This window comes from Stigmatopora nigra, chromosome 20, assembly GCF_051989575.1.
Source record: "Stigmatopora nigra isolate UIUO_SnigA chromosome 20, RoL_Snig_1.1, whole genome shotgun sequence".
Lineage (NCBI taxonomy): Eukaryota > Metazoa > Chordata > Actinopteri > Syngnathiformes > Syngnathidae > Stigmatopora > Stigmatopora nigra.
In genome coordinates this window covers 8,933,526-8,955,855 of record NC_135527.1, presented here as the reverse complement: position 1 = coordinate 8,955,855, position 22,330 = coordinate 8,933,526, and the positions used below count along the sequence as shown (strand labels likewise).

General features: G+C 47.0%; 3 protein-coding genes across 4 annotated transcripts; 2 read left to right on the top strand and 1 right to left on the bottom strand.

The window, feature by feature from the left end:
• The first annotated feature begins 97 nt into the window (after positions 1–97).
• Positions 98–2,006, top strand: hacd4 (3-hydroxyacyl-CoA dehydratase 4). Of its 2 annotated transcripts, none has more exons than XM_077741672.1 (7): positions 98–276; positions 390–496; positions 565–692; positions 796–860; positions 934–1,040; positions 1,104–1,229; positions 1,744–2,006. In XM_077741672.1, coding segments are annotated over exons 1-7 (618 nt in total). In that variant the 5' UTR covers positions 98–274; the 3' UTR covers positions 1,827–2,006. The 2 variants fall into 2 exon arrangements, with proteins under 2 accessions (XP_077597798.1, XP_077597797.1); XM_077741671.1 differs by having other exon boundaries at positions 751–860.
• focad (focadhesin) lies at positions 1,901–12,282 on the bottom strand. The gene is made up of 44 exons (XM_077741673.1): positions 12,078–12,282; positions 10,653–10,711; positions 10,506–10,580; positions 10,278–10,432; positions 10,117–10,215; positions 9,954–10,055; positions 9,679–9,880; positions 9,391–9,600; positions 9,242–9,329; positions 8,965–9,158; positions 8,639–8,896; positions 7,995–8,099; positions 7,828–7,929; positions 7,630–7,757; positions 7,441–7,567; positions 7,230–7,364; positions 7,111–7,161; positions 6,953–7,036; positions 6,734–6,866; positions 6,466–6,657; positions 6,271–6,392; positions 6,102–6,194; positions 5,953–6,041; positions 5,846–5,887; positions 5,669–5,777; positions 5,487–5,603; positions 5,196–5,419; positions 5,040–5,129; positions 4,818–4,965; positions 4,636–4,755; positions 4,435–4,557; positions 4,278–4,355; positions 4,135–4,206; positions 3,967–4,069; positions 3,825–3,905; positions 3,633–3,761; positions 3,454–3,569; positions 3,143–3,388; positions 2,996–3,085; positions 2,756–2,933; positions 2,592–2,692; positions 2,295–2,534; positions 2,145–2,220; positions 1,901–2,077 (listed from the first exon to the last, which is right to left on the bottom strand). Exons 2-44 carry the CDS (start codon positions 10,704–10,706, stop codon positions 2,004–2,006), a joined length of 5,355 nt encoding a protein of 1,784 aa, XP_077597799.1. The 5' UTR covers positions 10,707–10,711; positions 12,078–12,282; the 3' UTR covers positions 1,901–2,003.
• A 255-nt stretch (positions 12,283–12,537) lies between these two features.
• mllt3 (MLLT3 super elongation complex subunit) lies at positions 12,538–21,109 on the top strand. Its single transcript, XM_077741667.1, has 13 exons — positions 12,538–12,706; positions 13,433–13,613; positions 16,667–16,749; positions 16,812–16,955; positions 17,416–17,454; positions 17,521–17,649; positions 17,848–18,375; positions 19,566–19,635; positions 19,701–19,824; positions 19,882–19,978; positions 20,065–20,112; positions 20,294–20,365; positions 20,449–21,109. Exons 1-13 carry the CDS (start codon positions 12,695–12,697, stop codon positions 20,578–20,580), a joined length of 1,659 nt encoding a protein of 552 aa, XP_077597793.1. The 5' UTR covers positions 12,538–12,694; the 3' UTR covers positions 20,581–21,109.
• Positions 21,110–22,330: the final 1,221 nt, after the last annotated feature.

Here is a 22,330-nt window from a genome sequence, read left to right as displayed (position 1 = left end):
ATTTTAGGCCATTCTTCTCCCGGGCGTCTACCAGCAATGTTGCAAATTGAAGCCCAGCAATATTTCATCCAATCAGGTTCCTCCTTTTACGCACATGTGATGGATAGAGCGTCAACAAACCTGAGGAAGTGCAGCTGAGCAAACGTTGCGCTTCTTTTCCTGTTTCGGACATTAAAGCAGCCGCCAAAAAACGAACAGTACCGGGATCTACGCACCGTGCACTGAAAATTATTACCATTTTTTTGTTTTTGCAAAGAAGAAGAAGAACAAAAGAATGTAAGTGAGCACTTTAGGTTTCCCAATGTGCATTTTTTTGGGATACAGACTTGTAGAAGCATGTTCTATCAGGAATTGACTTGTGTACTCCTTGAATATACTTTCTAATTTAGGCTGAGTATACGGCTGGTCTACATTTTCTCCTACAACCTGTTCCAGTTTTGTGGACATACTTGGATTCTGACCAATACGGTGGTCCGGTTCCTCACCTTTGGACCAGGTGAGCTTCTTTACTCAGTGTTTTTGGAGAAGAGTACCATTAAAAACTGTATTTTTTTGTTGTTGCAGATGCTCTGGCGGATACTTTTCATTCCATCGGCTTGGTCATGAGTCTGTGCCAGTTACTCGCCGTTTTGGAACTTTTCCACATCGCCGACGGGCTGGAGAAGGCCCGACTACTCCCTCGCTTCATCCAAGTACGTCTCAGTAAGTCAGGAGATCTTCAGACTAGCGTTAAAGTCCGATTTGGTGCAGGTTTTAGAGAAGAACCTCCTTCTTTTGTTCCTCATCCTGGCGGAGGAGGTGCAGAGTAAACCCCTGGCGTGTTTGCAACTCTTCTTCTGGAACATCTTGGACTTGTTGAGGTGGACGCCAAGAGACCACCGCCACTTCCAATACCCAATTGGCTAGCTTGCGGTCATCTGGTTCTGGTCTCAGGTACCCCCACGAGGTGATGTGCATGATGGACCTTCCATCGCCTTCTATGGTGTGGGCCCGTTACACCCTCTGGATCCCCATTTACGTCCTCTCCGTCATCACGGAAGGTAAATCAACTATTCTTGAATCAGTCCTAGACCTTATTTTTTGTCCCCCCCTCTCCCTACCAGGACTGACTGTATTCCACACGACACGCTACATGGAGCAGGAAGCATTCCGGGTAAGGAACACCACGGTTCCTGGACCGTCTCCCCACCCATTTCCCCTGGTGGTCTTCTTACCTCTCCTTGCTTTGGGTAAGTTTTATTGACTCCAATTCCAAGTACCCTATTTTCACGACTATAAGGCGCACTTAAAAGTCTTAAATTGTCTCCAAAATAGACAGGGTGCCTTATAATCCAGTGCGGCTTATATATGGAAAAAAACTGAAAACCAAAAACCACCACTGTCGGATATTAAAAAAACAAAAACGCCTGAACTGAATACTCAATACTGTTAAATATGCAGATCAGCCATCTTAGTTTACAAAATCTTCCATCATATAGCTCCTCCCCCACTGTAAGATTTTAAACCAAAAATCCAAAATGGCTGGCTCTAGAGGTGACTGTAAAGTAGTGAGTGCTTCATACCTGGAAGTCAATAGCAATTACCATATTTTCACCACTATAAGGCGCACTTAAGTCTTAAATGTTCTCCAAAATAGACAGTGCGCCTTATAATCCAGTGCGCCTTATATATGGAAAACATGTCATTCAATGAGGGTGCGCCTTATAGTCGTGAAAATACGGTAACCACAAATGTTTTTTTCAGGTGGAACATTGACAGTTTGGCAGTCGTTGATAGAAAGGAGACAACAGATGGAAAGATGGGCCAAGAAGACCAAGAAAAAATGAGTAGATGGAACATAATTAACAAAAACGTCTATAGCATCCCACTGATAGACACTCAAGTCTTAACTCTCTACCGGTAAGGATGTTCCAAGTCCTTTATTTGGACTGAAATCCTCCCAAACGTGTTTATGTACACAATGTAAAGGTTCTGGAATAAACACTCCAAGGTCTTACTGTCCACTACCAGCCGTAAGCTCTGGTCCATACCGATTTCTTCTTGAAGTCCGGTAGATGTTGCAGGGCTAGCAGAGCCGCTAAATTGGACAAGAGGGAGCCAATTAGAATCTCAAGACAACTCCAAACCTTCGCCGTAGTTCTCACCTCGGGCTGTGTCGACAGTTGTCGCCGACAGACTTTCTCGGGGTCCCTCAACGATGCTGAGGAGCCAGTCTAGGAACTAAGGTGGACACATGTTGGCTACCAATGAGAACCCGTACCCCCCCATATTGGACAATTCTTGGCGGTAATAACCTTGCGCGATTGGTGGCTCCAGGGTTCTTTAGCGAGAAGATGTGGCAAACTACGGGGCAATCCCAGCAAGCAGCGAGGCAAGGCATGCTCAGACTGCGATTGGGCGCCATACAGAGGGTGTGGCAAGTCCGCCGACTGGCGCGGGAGCCAGTTACACCTGATACCGAACAGGAGGGGCGCCGAGTGGTCGCCCCAGGAGACCACGGCGCCGGCAAAGACTCCGAACAAGAAGTCTGTAGCCTGTGGAGAAGTCACCATAATTGGACTCAGCAGGACAATGGCGGATGTCTAACTTACCTTTTTAGCGTCTTGGCATGTGACCGTAGTGGTGGTGCCGTAGGCGAGGTTCCGCAGGAGTCCCATCAACTCCAGCAGCCACTCCATTCGTTTGGTAACACCTACCCTCGAAAATAATACTCAGTTCCTCATGTTCCTTCAAATCCTTTCAGTTTTTTCTTCACCTGTATTGTCACTTGCAGCTAGGCGACACTGATAGAAGGTTTGTAGGAGGAGCCAACCCACCCGGTGGTCCGGCCAACCTCGGAGCACCCCAGCAATCACATCGTTAAACCCCAACAAGGGGATTCTGCCTCGTGACACCAGGTAAGCCAACACAAAGCAGTTTTTCTCCATCTGGATCTAAAAAAAACCCACAAACTTTAAGTCCACGGTCTCCAGAAGTTTTTTTTACGCCGTCCTACCTCTGTGACACGTGTAATGCGGTCAATCTCCGAATCGGCCATTGCGGAAAGACATTCAGCAACTCCCACATAGGACTCAACACAGCTGTCCTAAAATGCAAGTACATTGAGTATATAAAAAGATGGCGGAGGATTGAGACTTCTTACCTTTATCTGGTCTGGTAGAAGACCAAAAACCTTCTCGATAGCTTGAGTCAGAACAGTCCAGCACATGGAAGGAGGATCTGGGGCGGCGGCAGCCTTGGCAAGACCTTGCAGTAGGGAACGGCCAAGACCCCCAGGTCCAAGGTCTTCCTGAAGGCCTAAGGTCTCCACAAAGAACTGGAGCTTGTCCTCGGCTACATGCTTCATCCACGAGGAGAGGTTCTCGTACAAGAGGGACCGTGTCTGGTACTATAAAGTTGTCAAGTTCAGGACAAGACCAGAATCCGATCTAGGACCACGTTCTGTATACGTACACTGAGACTGTACACAAGAGGCGAGGACAACCAGGAGCCCAGGAAGAGGGAGGCGCTCTGGGAGTACTGAGCTTGTGCTGAAGCTAACGCCAGGCACTGATGCTGGACCTCCTTACCTGCCAAGGCGGGATCTAAATGAAACATTGCCTTGTGGCTAGCTAGCATTTTTGTGTACCTACCAAAACTGAGCCGCATTAGAGGGGACAGAATCACACCCCAATTGACCGGCGGGTACTTGAAGGCACTGGCAACCGAAGCCAGAGGAGTCAAAGCCGTTTGCACCAGACTCGGATGCACAAATTCAGGACCTGAGTGCATTTATGGAGTGTCCATTTTAAGGGAAAAACAACTTGCTAACTAAACAGGCAAACCTCTTTTCCCAGCTTCTGTCAGCAAGTCCACCATGGCTCTGATCAGGCTTTTCTCCGGCAGGTAACTAAAATCTTGAGGCACTGAAAAAGACAACCAGGTCAGAAGTTTCCTTTTGGGATGTTCCTGGTGTGGTGCACTTACCTGCTGTGTGACTGATACCGCTGGAAATGTGCGATAAATACAAATGTCCCAGTAGGCAGGCGCAGTTGGACTGCAGACCAATCGCCCCTGAAAAGCTTACAATCTGAAGGAAGACATGTTTTTTTAAAGGATGTAGAGCAAGAGAGGACGACTTGAATGGACATCTACCTGCGAGACAGCTCGTATGACCTCGTTCAGGCGACTCTGTTGATTGGAGGACGTCTCCAGGTCACTCTTGAGCTAGAAACAAAGACAGGTTTAACTAATGGACCCCATGAGAGACCGTGGGATGTGATGGTTTGAAGAAAAACCTGGATGATGTAACGCTCGGACCCTACTGCGGCCACCAGTCCGTTAACAGCAGCTAGGCGCTGCATGGTGGGACAACCCTGACAATTGTAAAGACAAGTCCACTCAAGTAAGAGTCTTAAAAAGTCCTAGAAAAACGAACAAGAAGGAATACTGTACCTCGGCCAGTAAAGTCTTAAGCCAGGCGCTCAAAAGACGGGGTTGGAGGTCTTCGGCTTTGCCATGGCCGCACAATGAGAGACCGTAGACCGCTAGGCCCAGAGCCATGGCCACGCCTGGAGTCTGAACCAGAAAAAAAACCTCCTCGTGGAACAATGACCCTTAAAAACAACCCAATGGAGATGAATTTGTAGCCCAAACCTGCTGGCTATCCTCCGTCAAAGAGCGTAGAGTACCCACAACCTGGTCCACCTTGCCAGAATCTACCAGGCTTTTGCCAAAAGCCGAGACGCAGACACACGCCGCCGAGTAGGCCAAAACCTAGTATGACCCAACTCCAAAACTCCGAAAAAATGTCTCTCCATTTCATTTTACAGTCCTACCTCCTGCAACATGCGCCCCTGCTGGTCACCGTCCTCCAATGCCTGATGTAGTCTCTCCAGGTTTTGGATAACACGGTCATGCTGACCCGTCTGTCCCCCGTCACAGAGGGCCGAAAGCACCAGACCCAGACCCAACAAACATCCAGTGCTAAGACAGATACAAAAAACTAAAAGATCCATACAGGAGGACTCTTTGGGACAATTCCCGGGACCTTCACTGACTTGTATTCTGTTTCGGTGTCAAATGCGCCAGTTTCCAGAGCCGCCAGACCATCCGGGAGGAGATGGGCGGTCTTCTCGGGACAAATGTCACTACAGAACAGAGTAAACATGAGTTATGGCGGACCTGGATCACATTTTTTCAAGTCCAGAGCCTACCTAAGGCGCTGGCGATGTAGTCCGGACAGCACCATGCCGAGAGCCAAGCCCGAGTGGAACCGAATGGGCTGGGAGTCATCGGATAGTCCGGTACGGAGCGCCAAAGCCACTTCCTCGGTTCTGTCCTGATGCCACAGAACCAGGGCCGGGACTAACAAGGACAGCGCCAGGCTAGCACAAGACCGAGCGATGGCACTGGCGGTATTCTCGCCCGAATAGGAGCGCTGAGCAGAAAAACTTGCTCATAAAGAAGTTCTTTCTTTCAAGATAGGGAGGAATAGCTAGACTTACATGCAAGTACCATGGAAATACTTGTCCTTTGGCTTTGTAGCTACTGCTGATAATGCTAAACAAAGTGTCCAGCACCTTCTCTAGCCAGCTAGCGGTCGGTACAAACTCGGGTCCAGCCTAAAAGCAAAAATATTTGAAAGCATCTCATATATAATCCCGAATTAAAGTGACGGGTTTCTTACTCGCAAGCCACCGTCATTGTCGGCAGAGAGGTTGCGTTCGTATTTAGCCAAGATGGCAGCCAGGGCGCTGAGAGCCAGGACTGAGTTTCCCTGAACCATAGGACTGTCCCTGAAGGCAGCAGAAATGTATTTTAACGTCCGATTCAAGACTGACTGGACAGTTGTGCTTTTTCTTACTTTGTTGCCCCTCTGATGACATCGGTCAGGTGGTCTCTGGTCCTGGGATTGAGTACAAGAAATGAACGGCAAAGGATTTAAGATAGATTTAGTATTGGGACACTTACCACAGCCAGGCACAGTGTTTGTTGTACTGTAGTTCTTCCGAAGCCTCTTGTTCTTTTTGTCTTTGCATTTCCAGATCGGCACGGCGGCCCTGAACACAACGCAAAAGTCACTCAGAGTCCACAGAGTTAAAGATACACAAGAAAACCACCTCCAGGACTGCGTGGAAAGTCCGATTCATAAAATCCCGCCAGGCCTGAGGCAGGAGCAGAGCACGATGCCATTCGGATAGCTGGATGTTCACCTGCCGAAAAGGTCAAATCCAAGTTTACGACTGGTCAGATTTAAACAGAAAAGACGTAAAAAGAAGGAGAAATGACTTCATGGATGAGAGCAGTCAGGGTATGCTGGTAGCTTCGACTGCGAGCCAGAAGGTGCCGGAGCACGGGTCGGCCATCACGATCCGTCTGCTGAGGTAGCTCGTAGCAAAGCAAGAGTCCAGCTATCACCGTAAAACAATCGCACATATTCAGCCAATAGATTGACAGACCGGTCCAGGTTCCCAACTTCATCACCTGCCAATCCCGGTTTGAGTCCCGGCTGCTTGTTCTTCTCGTAGGTCTTGAGCACAAAGGCCGGAATCCCGGCCAAGGATTTGCCCCGGTCCGAACGGAGCTCGCCGCCACCCCTCAGGGCCGAAAAGTACACGCCCCTCGGCATATGGATCATCTCCTGCTTGACTAGTGAAGTCAAGAAGACCTCCAAGGCTGTGGAGATTCAAAGTAGTCCAAGTTTTCAAGTGAGACCACTTACTAAATGGCAAAAATAGACCACGGTTTTCACCTGGCAGAGCAGCCGAGGGGATGAGGGTTAGCAACTTGACATAGGAGGGACCCACAACAGATAGGTCTTTCTCTACACTTGTTTCCAACTCCTGGTCCTCCTCAGGTTCAGGTTCCTGGACTGCTGGTCTGGCCTACAAACGTCAATTCAGACAAAAGGAGACAAAACCTTGAATTTGTGTTTGTCCTCCTTAAGAACCTCTTAAAAGACTTCACTCACTGCCTCAGGGAGATGATTTACTGTGTGAACCGCCTCTGGGAAGTCCGCCAAAGCTTGAAAACCACAACTGACTACCTCTGGATCCTGTAAAATAATTCCAGTCTCGTATAGACCAGTCACAAGATCACATCTGGCCAGCGTCTTGTGTCTACACTGACCTTATCTGTAGCGTAATTCCACAGAAAACTGACCACTTCTTCCTTGAAGAGCTATAAAAGAAGACATAATAGTTTTTATTTGGTTATATTTTTGCAGAATTCAGTCTCTATACACGTACTTCATACTCCTCAGACTTGACAACCAGTTGAGGAACCATCGCCAAAAGCTGAGAGACCGCTTTAACCATGGGTGGACGAGAATCGGCCCTCAGATCTGGTCCAAGACTTCTCCAAGTGGACACAATGTCAACAACCTGCAAAAGTTAAACCCTGAGTGTACTTTGTGAATTACATTCCCTGTTTTCAGTCAGAAAGTATTTGGCAGCCAACCTCTGCACGGCACAGCTCCTGAAGTCCCTGCAGGGCAAGAACTGCTGGGGTCACCTGATCTGGTCTAGTGCATAGCTTCAGAGTTGACACTAGGGCGGCTAACATGTCACTCCCATGCTGGTAAGGCCTAGTTACACCCACATAAACAGTTAACTACATACCTAATGAGAACGGGTCAAAGAATCAGACCTTTCTCTGCAAATGTCCCGAAGACAAGCCGCCCTGGACAGAACTAGCTCCCACTGGGCGTCCTTTCCCGTCACCACCCTGTTGTCCGGCTGGGTCAACAGTCTCTGAAGCTCCGGGTAAACGCGGTCCTGCGATGGGAAAAGAAATGAAACTGTTGGACATAACGGAGAAGAATGGACACTTCTTGAGACCACCCACCTGTTTCTTCCAAAGTTGGGTTGTCAGACGCATGGCCACTGCTTTGAGTTTGGGGTCACTGGCCAGGAGGTTGAGAGTCTGGAGTACCGTAGGTATACAAAGCTACAAAAGCAAAACCTGTTGGAGTACTTGTGCTAGTAACTGGAGTCGGGTCGGTTATTTGGAACCTTGTCAGTCCCGAGGTCTGGAAGACACTCCAGTACAGCGTGAGTAAGACATGGCTTCTTCTCTTTCCTCAACTTGAATAGCAGTAATGGAAGAAGGGATGGGACCTGTAATGGTTTTAGAGTTGAATAGAAGGCTCTGTCCAAAATTGCTGGCTAACTTTGACATCTCAAGACCTCCAGGTCTCTAACCTAACTGAGTTTGAGATTTTATTTGTAGTACATTGCGGCGTCTACCATCGATTAGAATGAAGTGAGGCTCTGGTGTGGAAATGTACAGACAATTTTCTATAAAAGCGTCTTTGTGCAAAACAACTCAATTTGTCAACAGCCCTCTTCCACTCCATAAAGGCTCAGTGCAAGTGGCACTGTGGGAGCAATTAGAACAGCAGGGGAATCCTCTTAACGAGCAGCCTTGGCACCGCATGCTATTTCACATCATTGTCTGGAGCTGGAATGACTCGCATTGCAGTCCCGCAGGCCCAGAGGGCGCTAGGAAGCCTACAACCCCCAATGCTGCAAGCTTTTTCACCTGTATGTATCCATTGAAAAATCCATGTGCTTTAATGTTACCCATCTAGGATTTATTTGGGACCCCAAGAACTGAAAAACTGAAAAATTTGTGACTCGAGTTCTTGGTCACCCACCTGATGAGGGTCGGCTACCGCTACGGCTCGTAAGGCGCCTAAAGCCGAACGGCAGACGACGTCCTGACCCGTGAGAAGGAGGTGGCTGACGATAAAGACCAGGGAATTGGGCAGGCGCTGGTTCGAAGACAGCGCCGAGGTGAGCGAGAGTAGCCAGTCGACGGCCGATGACGGATCGGCCGCTTGACTGAGAATGGACACTGCAACCCTCAGTTCACTGAACCAGGGAGTAAGAAGAAGTGCCTCTGGTAGAGTAGACTGATCACAAAGACAGGTTAGTTTTTATTTCAGAGCGGATCCGTTTGGGACGGCGGACGCCGCTACACCTGCTGGAGTTCGGCAGTCGGCTTGCTGACACCGTGGAGTACGCTCTGGGCTAGCTTCTGGTTGAGGTGGTGTGTACGGCGCTCTGCTAGCGGCTCGGTTAGATCTGAACAGTACAGAAGTTGCAGTAGGGGTAGCACCAGGACCGGACTCAACCATGGGGACAGCTGACTGTCTTCTGGCAGTAAAATGGAGACTAACAAGTACACAGAAGGAGAAAGAACTGTGAAAACGAACCACTTGTATGTCTTTTACGTGTATACAGGTTTTGGTTCTTACCCAGACCCAGCAAGCAACTCTGCTGGGGTGCTGGAGCCTCGAAAAGAAGCAAGGCGACACCCATCAACAGCTCATTCAAGGGTAGCTCCTGCAAACAGGCATCAGCAGTGGTAGAACTCGGTATACACCCACAAGATACGCCAACCTACCTCTCGGCAGGTGGGTAAGAGTCGAGTCATCAAGCAGACAAGAGGACGACAGTCTCCACTGAAGCCGAGGCAGCGCTGACAGGCGCAAAGCAATTGGAGTAGGAGACGGATTTTCTCGTCCTTATAGGGTTTTGGACCCTCCTCGGCTAGGTGGGGAAGAAGGGCGCCGATGAACCAGTCTAGCTCCAAAGCATCCTCTACCTTGTCCACCTGCCAGGACAAATACATCCAGGATTAGACTCAATAGACGAATTTGGACATGGGTATTCCCCGGATCCTGACAATTACCGGCATGTGTGGTACTAGTTGGCATAAACATCGGATCAGGCTCTGGGATGCTGACGAATTCCCGTCTGGTTGGCGCCCATGGGCGGGTAACAGCGTCCGGAGAAGACTTTGTCGGAGAAGACCGTGCTGGGCTTGTCTTTCGGGGTCGCAGTAGAGGTAGCAGAGGAATGGAACCAGCATGGCGATGTAGGCGGGTTCATTTCTGGTTTGTTATAGAAAACAACATGGCTAGAATTGCAAGTAATGTCAAATGAGGAGTGATTCTGGGAGCTTGCCTTTCAACAGCCTGCCGGATAAAGTCATCCAAGGCTGAGAGGAGGACAGTCCAGCAGTCTGGACGGTTTTCCAAGGCTGTTATATACGGGTGAGGACAACTCCTATGGAAAATGGAACTTAAGTGCTTTCCTGGTATCCATTGGTGACAAGTCTGGGACTGACCTAATGCCGTAGGGGCAGGTGAAGTCAGCGTCCTGGTCTCGCCGATCCGCCTGCATCCGAAGCAGCTGTCCCATGACTTGAAGCAACCCCTGGACGTTCCTGAGGACAGCTTTGAGTCAGAACCAATGAAAAAGGGAAGGAAAACCACAGAGTTTCCATACCGGGCTGAAGGTAGTAAGTTGAGGACATTATTGAGGACGTCTTGAAGGTCTGCGTGGCCTTGATCCACCAGCAAGACCATGCTGTCGCAACAAGCGGACCGTACCGGATCGCATCCGCCGCAACATTGTTCCCACAGAGTCTCCAGTGCAGACCCCTAGTGGCGGAAAAACTTCATTTTCTGTGTCTGTTTTAAACATTGTCAAATAAAACTGCTATGGGAATTTCACCTTTGTGGAAAATGCGTTGATCTTTCCAGTCTGGCTTTTCTCTTTAAGTACAGCAGCAACCAGTCTTCTTACCGCCTGTAGTCATAATTAATTTGAATAATCTACCAATTTCTACCTGGCGTGTAAGTCTAGTTTTTCTCGATTTACCTGGGCTTGTATGACAGGGTTGGGAAAATCCAGCCGTAGTTTTAAGGCCTCCATAGTACCTATCAAAAAAAGTAGTAGTAACAAACCATCAGAAGAAAAATCTATTTCTCAGGATGGTCACATGGTGCGTTTAGCCCCGCCCCTCGGTTTAAAAAGAGGACTATCAGGTGTCCACCTGTGAAATTCAGGCAATATGGCCACCTGTTGCCTCAAGAACAACTGTGAACAAGTTGATATGCTGTCCAAGTTGTTAAAAGTTGATTCCTGGATCAAATAGTTAAGTGAACAAGCCGAACCCGTGACATATTTCCCAAATGAGTAATGGAAAAGGGATGGCCATGTAAGTAGAATTGTACCGTAAGCTGATCTAAGGGTTTAACCTTACCAGGAACAGGCGACAGGCCTGAATCCAGCACCCAGCACCCACCCAGAAGCCACAAAAGACAACCCACCCTTTCAAGCGTTATCTATGTGATAAGCCCTGGCGTTCGGCCTGCCCGAAGCAACGCGTCAGCCTGCCGCAGTCGCCGAAGGGCTTTTTTTTGACAAGCCATACCAGCAGGTAAGTTTGTTCACTTTTTCCAAACTAGGGTGGCTTTAAAACTATTTTTTTTTTACATCTCTGCTTTTAAAGGTCCATTTTGTTCAGTTTAAAACTCCAAATTTAGTTTGGGTGCTTTGTTTTGAGGGTATTTTGAGCCATACTGTTGAACAATATGGAGCCACAACTGCAAAGGTCTGCAATAGCCACAGAATGGAGGACAATGCGCTGGTGGTACTTGTTGAGCCAACAGAACTTTAGAAAAGGACCAAAAAACAGGCTTTGCTTTCAGGTGACACAACCAGACATCGCAACAAGTGTTAAAACACAAAATAATTGACAATTCTGATTGTTTTTTGCACGTTGGGTGCCATTGATGGCGATAGACGGACCAGAATATCTTTAAAAATGAGCTGTTTATAACTTTCCCATGCAGTAAATTGGACATAATACAAAATTGGGGAATATGTCACAAATTCTGCCAGGATTTGGACATCTATTGCTGTCAATGGAACCTGAAATATGATCCCTCACTGCAAATCTCCCAATTCTGTTCATCTATCCATTATTAATGATTAAAAAGGGCATACAATGAGAAACACATTGAAAAGTGCAAATTTGACAGAATAATACTATACAAAAATGAACAAATCATGCATTTTTCAGATCAAAAAGTGCAAATTATCATCATTTTCAATGTGTTGGACAGTGAGGCCAAGATAGCTATACTTTTGCTAACGAGATATGATCATAAAACATGATTATGACCACAATGCACAAAATGCATAGAATGCAGTGAGGATGGATAAATGTTATGGTAAAGTTTTGCTGCATTTAAGTGCACTACAAATTAATACGTAATTTAACGTTTCATGAACTTTTACCTTAGCCTCTTTCAACGTATTCAGAACAGCATTGGGAGGACGGGAAGCGACGATCGCCAAAGTTATTATAAATCTGAAAAGAAATATGATCTCAGATGAAGTTTGAATCACTAGATCTTCCTTAATGATCTATTTACAATCATTTAATAAAAGAAAAAGTCGAACGAGCATGCGTAATCGCATTGTAACTTGAAGGCAGCGTGAGCATCCATTCGCGCATGCGCTTTCATCAAAGTAGAGGAATTGAGTCATCGGTGGAAGCTAAATTAATAAAAACAATTTAGGGGGGCATATTTGGATGGATATTTATATACGAAATACAAATTTCAAATATAATCTTAAAAGAATGAGTCATTTTACTCTATTTACCCCCAAGATAAATGAAAGAATGGCAATAGAAGCGAGTGACTGAGACGCAAATTGCTCTTATTCTGAAAGTATACAGCGGACGTTGTTTTTTAATACCTGCCCACTTGACTGCCGGCGAGTCTTGGAAAGTCTTGAATGTGGCTTGGAGCGCAGTGAGTGGAGATCATGTCTTCCATCGCACGCAAACTGGATTTAGCTCCACTTTCCACTTGGTCTCCATGATCTGTTGTTAACGCGGGGCCTCAGGGATGGCCAACTCGGTGAGTAGCCATCCAAGAGGGGTTCGATGCCGACTCGCCCGGCCACCCACCCGTCCGTCCGTCCGCCCGTCCGTCCACCCGTCTTTATCAGGCCAATGCTTTGCACTCGGTCTAAATTTGATCTTCACATCTATATTTCCTAAACGCCTTCAAAATAAATGCCTTGGAAATCAAACGGATTTCTTCAATGGCATTGATGTTCTTTGCACAAAATTCAAGTTTCCAAATACTACAATAGAGTATTACTACTACTTACTAGACCTTTATTGTTGTTATGACATAGTATTTTGGTTTATGTTGTTTTAACATTGATTTGGATGTGTAATATAAGTCTTGATTTCAGTGTGGTCCTGCTTTTTAAGCACTGGTTTTGCTGGTTTGGAGACCAGTATGTTGTTTACAGGGGGGGATCCATAAATTCCTCTTGAGTACTGCCAATAAAATACTCTTTGTTATGTAAAAGTTGAAGAAATCTTGCTTACTAGTGATTAGAATGTAAAAATTAAAGTTTACAGCAAATAATGCAAAAAATGATGACCAAAAATGGTATAAAATAAGTTAAAATAAAAATATCATGTAAAAAAATGAAAAAAATCAATGTTTTCCTCACCCAAGACTCCAAAAGATGCAAAATATGGCTCTCGAGCCAAATTCGGCTCCGGGCTAACCGCTCCCAGGCTCAATTTGAATGTATTATCATTTTCTTTCTTTTTTTTCCCAAAACAGGGTCCCGTTCAGGTGAAACTCGAACTCGGCCACCGCGCCCAGTTCCGAAAAAAACCCACGGTGGAAGGTTTCACTCACGATTGGATGGTTTTTGTGCGGGGACCGGAACACAGCAACATACAACATTTTGTGGAAAAAGTTGTCTTTCACCTGCACGAGAGTTTCCCCAAACCCAAACGAGGTGAATAGCATTTTATTTTTTCCGTATTTTTCATATTTTTTGCACCTTGAAACCCTAATTTTAGTCAAAAAGTGAAATAAAAACGGTAATTCACCAAAAATTAGTTGTATTTTTACGTCTTACAGATGTTTTCAGTAGTTTTTATGGGTTTCAAATCCAAAAACTGACTGTTTACATCCTATTTTTCGCAACTTAAAACCCTAATTTTAGTAAAAAAAAGTGAAAAAACCCATTTAGTTATCTCTAAAAGTGCTTAAATTCTCCAAAAGTGTCTTTTATTTTTAGATCTAACCGATATTCTGAGTTTTTATGAGGTTTCCGATCCAAAAAAACAGACTATTTATATTCCTATAGTCAACAAAAACTACAAGTATTTTTGATTCCAAAGCATCTTTCAGACCCAAAAAAAATGTTGTCCTGTTAGCGTCAATTGCATTTTATGAGCTTCAAGTGTAGCTAGCTAGCGCGCTAATCCCATCCTGAAGAGATTTAGAGGTGCAATGGAATCTCAGCACCCCCCCCCTCCTTCTCACTCGCAAACCCCCTTCTTCTTGTCTTTTGTTCCCGAGTACCGTCGTCTAAACGGATGTGTCCCCCCCCCCCCCCCCCCCCTCCTAGACGGTGACTTTTTATAAAAAAAAATAATTCTAGCGCACGGTGGCTACCTCGAACAGTTCCGGCAGTTACCATGGGAACAGCCAACGGCAATGCTTCTACGATACATGGAGCTGAAGAAGACCCAGTGTGGGTTTTTGTCCCCCCCTACCCCCTTTCTATTGGCCCCCCGGTGCCACTGATTGGACCTAATGTCCTCTGTTCAAAAGGGACAGAGCAACATGTTGAAAACTGCGAGTCTTGAACACGATGAGGCGAGGTATCTCCGTTCCTGGAAGAAAGAACTCAGTGTTGGCCAACTTGGCTACGCTACAGACGCATACACAATCTGACGGGGGTACTGATTGGTCCAATGTGTTCACAACCCCCCCACCCTACCCTGGCTGTCCTTTTGGCTTCTGTCGAGTGCTAGTGGTGGTTCGCCAAATTGTTTTTAGGGACATGGGCAGTCCGGAGATCCTTTGCCACGGCCTCTCTGTACAATAGGATTAGACATTAAGTTTAGGGGTGGCCATATTTGAACCTGCTTGGAACTGGGACCGGATGTTTGGTCACTGGTCTTTTGGTTCCTGGTCTTTTGGTCCCTGGTCTTTTGGTCCCTGGTCTTTTGGTCCCTGGTCTTTTGGTTCCTGGTCTTTTGGTTCCTGGTCTTTTGGTACCTGGTCTTTTGGTTCCTGGTCTTTTGGTCCCTGGTCTTTTGGTCCCTGGTCTTTTGGTCCCTGGTCTTTTGGTCCCTGATCTTTTGGTCCCTGGTCTTTTGGTCCCTGGTCTTTTGGTCCCTGGTCTTTTGGTAGCCGGTCAAATGTACTTGGATATTAGATAGTACTTGAAAATGAGACAGTACTTAGATATTAGACAGTACTTGGATATGAAACAGGACTTGGATATGAGACAGTACCACCAAAAGGACCATCAACTAAACCTCCGAGCACCACTGGAAACCAGAGTCCTTTATCTGGGTTGGCTAAATTTGAGGACTAACATCGCCGGGGTCTAGGAACAGGGCCGGTAGTCCGTTTCCATTAGATACTAGACTCCCCCCACCACCCTCTAAGACCGTAGTGACAATATCTGTTTCCTTTACATTGGAGGGAAGTTGAGTCGGCGGATTCAAGTTCAAAGTCCGGCAGAGTCAAACGCCGGCTATTGACTCTGTGAGTCAAAGGTCGCCCCCATTGCCAGAGGCCTAGCCCTGTTTCAAATGGACAAACCGGGGTCTACACAGACCAACCACCTGTATAGCATAGGTCTTTGGACTAACCTGGTTGAGGACACTTGGGCGATCCGGACTTTAAAATCTTACCAACCCCGTTTCTCTGGTCCTTTGGGTCAACCGGGATGTCAAGAAAACAGACTAACCGGGTTGTTTCTTAAGGATTGGACCCGGTAAACCTGTACCCTACCCCCTTATCGTCTGGATCCGAACCGAATCCAGTTCTGCAAAGCCCTAAACCTTAGCTAGCTTGTCCATACCTTTTTAGCCTAGCTGTCAATACGCCCCACTTGAAAATCCCAGGGACACTTGGCGTACAATTGCTGACATTTATTGGACGAGCGCCGTTGAGATGAATGGCTCAGTCGGGATTAGACGGGCGGGTATTAAGGGTGGGCAAGCGGAGGGATTGAAATCTTTTTCTTTTCCCTTTTGTTTTTCGCTTCCAGCCTTTTTTTGTTTTCCTTCTTAAGCTCAGTGTCCGAAGCGGCCTCATTACAAGGCAGTCTACAGAGAAAGGCCAAATACGGACTGACTGCCATTGTTCTGTGATTGACGTCCCCCCCCCCCCCCCTGTCCCCAGTCTGAATCCGGGACTCTTGACGGGAAGAAAAGAGAAGCTAGAAGCGGCACGGGTGCTAATTTTCTCTTCTGGGTCAACGGGTACTTTGTGGAAGCTCAACATGTTTATTGGCTTTACCGTTGCACCCTCAAGATAACGGATATACAACTTAGGCCCAGTCTAGGGCTCTGGTTTTAAAGCATTAAAGCAACTAGTGTACAGATAGGCTCAAAGTTTAGCAGAGAACCTTAAGCACTCATCAAAAGAGCTACATATGGCTCCCGATAGGTTCCCTACCCCTGTTATAGACATAAATAGATAGGTAATAAGTAAATAAATAAATACATTAATAAATATATAAATAAATAACAGTGTTCCTGAAATTAGCAGTCTATTGCTGAAAGAGCTTTGGAGGGACGCCACATGGGAGGTGCTGTCCACGATGGTTTCTTCAACTGGTTCGGTCGGTGGATCCGTCGATTCTGAAAAGAGGGAGGGGCTTGGTGTCTGTGTTCAGAGTCCGTCGGGAGGACAGATTGCCAAATTTACGCCACAAAAACACCTGAGCTCAAGCCGACTTTGTTTGTCCTGGAGGTCCTTGGGGGTTAAGGGGAGGGGTCTTGACACCCAATGGCCAAAAGCCAAAATTTGCTTTTTTTTAAGTGTGCAAGGACCCGCCTTACAAAGTGGAAGAGTCTGGATACGCCGGTTTCATCCTACCCATCGAAGTCTACTTCAGGAACAAGGTAAGTCCGTCAAACCCTATTTCCATTTTTCTGGATGAGATTTTGCCGTGTCTTTTCCGTAGGAGGAGCCTAAGAAAGTCCGCTTCGATTACGACCTGTTCCTTCACCTGGAGGGTCACCCACCTGTCAATCATCTCCGCTGTGAGAAACTCACCTTCAACAACCCCACAGACGAGTTTCGACGCAAGCTACTACGAGCCGGAGGGGTGGGTCTCGGCACTGGGGAGACCCCTCTGGTCCGTGGGCTTTTTACGACCCGAGCTAAGTGCTCTGTGTTTACTTTGTCTTCAAAGACAAAGCCGCATCGGGGTGTTAAACTGGACCTGGCCGTCAAATACTAGCCTGTATAACCCTAAAGTTTCAGGAACTGGTCTTTGGTCCCTTCCCAATCCAGTATGATTAAGATTAGATTAGTATTTCGTCCCATATTTGGCAAATTTCTTGGTTTCAGTAGCAAGACAGACACAGACATTGTAGACCTAGCTAAAAAAAGTGGAGTCAAACTGGAAATCCATAAGCATAGGACGTCCTCCTGCAGACTGAGATTAAGGTTTTTGTTTCTATACATTGTCTGTCCACCAGGTTCTGAATTTCCATATAGTTTTAAACCAGTTTGAGACCTGAAGAGACGCCCTACATTGACTATGTCTTCTGTTTATCCTACAGCAACGGGATCCCCACAAACGCACCTCAGAGGACTCCAAAGTAGGATTTGCCAGATAGCCCCCATGCTAGCAAACAGGGAACTCATTGTTGATCTTCTCCCGGTAGGTGATGGTCATGCAGGAAGGTTCGGCATCCCTATTCGGGCCGCACATGAAGCTCCCCTCGCTTCCCGACAACTCCTTGGGGGCAACTTTCTCCGACCCGAGGAAGACCAAAAGCTCCCACGGGATTAAGGTGGGTGTTTATGTCTCTCTGGGGAATACTAGTCTTCTCAGGTTTCTCCAAGCTAGGTTCTTAGGGTCTCTGGCAAAGCTATTATTTAAGGTCTGGACTGTCCTGGTCTGACGGAGTGCGCCAGAGTTTAGAACCAGTTGACAGTTTTACGATCCGTTACCTCATTTTCCCATTTTGCACCCCGTGTTGTCATTCCAGGACGTGTCCAAAGTTAGCGATCCGGCGGCGCTCCTGACCACGGCTACCAGCTCCAACAGCATCAGTTTCTCCAAAGCACATAAACCATCTAAGGACCACAAAGAAAAGCCACCAAAAGACTTGAAAGAAACCAAAAGTGCCTTTAGAGACTCATGTTGGGAGTCCAGCAAATCCTTAAAAGAACCTTCCAGAAAACCCAAAGAGAACCAGCCACTTCGAAATAGCAATCCCAAAATGGGTTTCAAGGAACCCAAGTTCTTGTCAAACCGGAGCCAAGGGTCCGCCAAACGCCCGCCGGCTCCAGACGGGGACAATCACCAGACCAAAAAACGTAAAAGGACATTCGGGGACTTGTCTGGGAAACCCGTGTCGGAGACTCAACATTCCGATAAGAAGCTCCTTAAGATGCGGAGCGCCAAAGTGCACGCCGAGGGTGACGAGGCGGCACACCGGAAGGCTCCCGCACTCCCGCCTTTCCAGGAAGTAGTGGACCCCAACGACTCTGAAGTGGAGTCAACCAAATCAGATGTAAGTATGACAAAATATCCATGTTGAGGAAGGGGCTTTGTTTGGTTTTGGAAGGTTTTTTTGTCCACTTTGGTGCAGGTTTTGGAGGGTTTTTTTGTCCACTGGGGTGCAGGTTTTGGAGGGTTTTTTTGTCCACTGGGGTCCAGATTTTGGAGGGTTTTTTGTCCACTTTGGTGCAGGTTTTAGAGGGTTTTTTTTTGCCCTCCTAGATGTAATATCTCAGTTCTGTCACCATATTTTAGCTCACAGGTTAGCAAAGAGCCAGATGCCCTCATCAAAAGAGCCACATGTGGCTCCCCTGAGCCATAGCTTCCCTACCCCTTGTCTTATCCCCTACCGGTTTATAGTTTTACGACACCTGAGAACCACAGACGTGATTAGCAATAGAATAGCAGCCAGTTCCTCACCAGTGATTCCATTCCTCCACTTCCGGTATGTCTTTGTTTTTAACGTCTCGGCTGTGTGGAAGTGCCATTAGTAGTGGGGAGGGGGGGGGGGGTATATAAAAAGGGATGTGGCTCCTAGAAGGGGGTTTAGGGGGGTGACAACTGCCAGGTGTTTGATTCTTTTCAGACTCCCTCGCAACCCCGGTGGCCGCAAAGAGCTGTACCCCCTTGTCATGTGACCACCCGTTTGATCTTTGTGTTCCCGTTGCTTACTGGACCAGAAACGTCCGAGACAAGAGTGGAAATGTGGATTAGGGAGTTGCCAACGCCATTGCCGAGCACTGGAGAGTCCAGGGAACACAAAACCGGGGTGCAATTCCCACCCACCACCAAGGGGTGTATCGTTACGGCATCCCGAACAGCACGCGGGCCGGCGCTTGGGCAACCCCTGTTTTTAAAGTGTCCTCAAATGGCTACTAAAAGTCAATTTATTGTCTTTGAAGAGTGCTCCTTTGTGTCTTTGAGTAACAGCAAACAAAGGAGCCCGGGGAAGATTTGCGGCACTCTGTCCGCACCCTCCCATAAAGCCACGGGTCGACTGTGTGTTGTTGGTCGGCGGGAGGCGACGCCTATTCAAATCCCTTGGCGCCTTTTGTATACGGGGACCTGTTTTGACGCTTGACGGGGTGGGGAGGGGGTGCTTGATGTCATGGCGTGCTAAGCAAGCTAACAAACAAGCTAGATGCTTACTTGAAAAGTGATTTCGGACTTGATTCCGTCTCTGTTTTCCTCCACCGCCACTAGTCGGAACAGCCCAGTCCAGCTAGTACCAGTTCCGGTTCTGGTTTCGCCCCCACGCACCACAGACGTCAAGGTACTCGAACCCGATTCCGGTCCAAAACCACAGCCGGTTCAAATAGGGCTTTGGTTCCCGCACAGTGTTGGGCCCACTGCAGTCGGTCATGCGGGATTTCCACTCTGACGACAACGAGGACGATTCCGGGGACGATGATGACCAGGACTTGGATTCTGACCCCGATCGGCCTCAGCTCACCCAGCGCAGGTCTGCTGGGTAAACCCACGTTTCTACGGTGTTGAAATAATTGGTGACTTCCTACAGGGTCAGTTTGAGCGAGGGGAGTGAGAGTGATGGCTCCGCCCCCACGCCGCCACCACGCAACGAGGTCCCGGGATTGGTGAAGACCACCAGCAATCCGGTAAGAGTTTTTTTCCATGTTTGGAACTAAGGAACTTGTACTACTTGTGCTTGGGTTGATGTTTCTTTGCTGTTCCTTCAATCAAGACATCCAATAACAAGCAGGACAGGAACAAAAACCTTGATTGTGACAAGGTAAGTCATTCTTAGGGGGCTCTATTCTGGATATTGTGGAATTGCATTGGTATTTACACTGAAGAAATGGACTTAAATGTTTCTATTGCGGGCCATTATTTCACAAAAACCCAAACATAGTAACCTCAGGTTTCAATCTTTTGGTGTCCCCGTCCGTCTTGGACATCTGTCCACTTCCCAGGCTTACCTGGATGAGCTAGTGGAACTGCACAAAAGACTGATGACATTAAGAGAAGGTCATATACTCCAACAGGTAAAGTCTTAACCCATTTCAAGACCAGTTTTTTCTCTCTTTTAAATATCATTTCAAAGTTATTCCACTTTTCACTTCTTCAGATCGTCAACTTGATTGAAGAGACGGGACACTTTCACATCACAAATACTACTTTTGACTTTGACCTTTGCTCCTTGGACCGAAGTACAGTAAGAAAACTGCAAAGTTACCTGGAAAATTCTGGACTCTTCTGAGCATCTGGCAGCTTGATTTTCGTTATTTTTTTACATTTTTTTGCTGATTTTTGGCTTCTTTGCTTACTTTGGACTATCAAGTGGGAGGTCAGGGGTTATCTAATCAACCATGAAGCCTTGAACCCTTGAGAAAAACCACCATTTTGCTCTTGGAGACCAATGTACGTGGCTTTGGAGTTTCGGGCAATGAATACCCGCGTGGACCACGTTGCCTTATCATGCTGTAAAGTCTTATTTATTAAATTTGTTGTTTTGCAACTAGCCAAACAAAGGAAAGGATCCACGGAAGCACTTGAATGAAGGCAGGACACGACCAATCAAATAAGTGCCGGTCGGCTAAAGCCAGCTAATGCTAACCCCTTCCTCCCTTGTTGTCCAAACTCGACTGAAAAAAAAAAAACAAGTACTGTTGTTACGGGTGTACTGGGATGAAACTGTTATTTATTTTTTTTGGATGGAACACTGACGGGGCCTTTTTTTGTGTATTTTTAAAGATGGATAATAAATATTATCTGGATGATATGCACAAGATTGTTTTGGTTGTTACTCTGTTACTAAATGTTTCATTACGCCTGTTGTGTTAGAGTTAAGGGGGGGGGGGTGCTTTTAAACCTTACGATCCAATCACAGGGGTGTCGGGGTCAGGCTGGGTGATGGGGGGGGGGGGGGGGGGGGTTGTCCTCTTTGAAATTGTAAACCTTGCAAGTTAGCGCAAGGGACTGACGCGCCATCCCAGCTGTGAAAACTTTGGGGAAGTTACTTGCACCCATTTTTTTTTACAGAACTGGTCTTTAGTGGGGGGTCCAGGGGGGCGGGGTCACGTCTGGCTAGCAGGACATCCTGTTTTCCTCCAATAAAAAAACAAGAAGGGGGCTGGGGGGACCTCGGAACTAATCTCTCACCGAAGAGACTTTGATTGTCACTCTGGCGCAAGTCCAAGTTGAAAGAGAAAGCTCCGCCCCCTTTTTCGTCGCTGTGCGCCCCCCCAAAAAAGGAACTCAAGGAAGTCATTAAGAGCAAATTGAGGATGAGGAGGAGAGGTTTGGCCTTCCTCCTTCAAATTAGGTGGCTACAAGTAAGTCTCCAAAAAAACTATGTTTTTTTAGAGAATTTAATTAGTTTAGTACAAAATAACTACTGCTAGTGATTGTGTTATTTTTTTGTATTTTTGTGGGTTTTTTTTTAACTCCAACGCCCTAAATAGAGTCCAGCTTTCTGGAGGGGATCCCAATCTTGAACATGGGCTTTGATTTCAAGGGGGTTTGACATGGTACCCCCCCACCCCTACCGTTCCTGCTTTGTTCCCCCCGGACAGATCCAAGCGACCCGGCCAACCGTGATCCTGCCGGCCCACCCCGACCGACTGTGAGTACACCCACACACACAACGTAGATACACACAAAAATCCAGACAAGGGTTGTGTACCCCCCAAAAATGATTATAGGAGTGGTCGCTGTGTTAATTGTGATGACAAATGGGAGCATAGGAGTTAAAACTGGGGGGCGGGGGCCAAATGTAGTCCACCATGTTGTTGTAAGTGGCCCATTAAAGTATACAAAAATAATCCATTTTTGGGGGGCAAAGGGCTGACATTTAAAATGGATTATTTACTGCTATATCTTTAAAAAATGGTAGGAATGTAGCCCAAGTAAGTCCTGTTTTTGTATGTCTCAGTTGTTAATGGCTTCCAGAGAAAAGTCTGAGCTGGAGGTAAAACCTCGCTTGACTTCCTTTCCCTGAATTAGAAGCA

Coding starts and splice junctions, on each gene's coding strand:
- hacd4 (XM_077741671.1), top strand. Junction 497..564: donor GTTCCTCACCTTTGGACCAG/GTGAGCTTCTTT, acceptor TTGTTGTTGCAG/ATGCTCTGGCGGATACTTTT. Junction 1,230..1,743: donor CTTACCTCTCCTTGCTTTGG/GTAAGTTTTATT, acceptor TGTTTTTTTCAG/GTGGAACATTGACAGTTTGG.
- focad (XM_077741673.1), bottom strand. CDS start 10,706: ATGGAGGCCTTAAAACTACGGCTGGATTTTCCCAACCCTGTCATACAA. Junction 9,881..9,953: donor ATCCGGCAGGCTGTTGAAAG/GCAAGCTCCCAG, acceptor ATAACAAACCAG/AAATGAACCCGCCTACATCG. Junction 5,130..5,195: donor CTACATCGCCAGCGCCTTAG/GTAGGCTCTGGA, acceptor TCTGTTCTGTAG/TGACATTTGTCCCGAGAAGA.
- mllt3 (XM_077741667.1), top strand. Junction 18,376..19,565: donor TGGAGTCAACCAAATCAGAT/GTAAGTATGACA, acceptor CACCGCCACTAG/TCGGAACAGCCCAGTCCAGC. Junction 19,825..19,881: donor CCTCAGCTCACCCAGCGCAG/GTCTGCTGGGTA, acceptor GACTTCCTACAG/GGTCAGTTTGAGCGAGGGGA.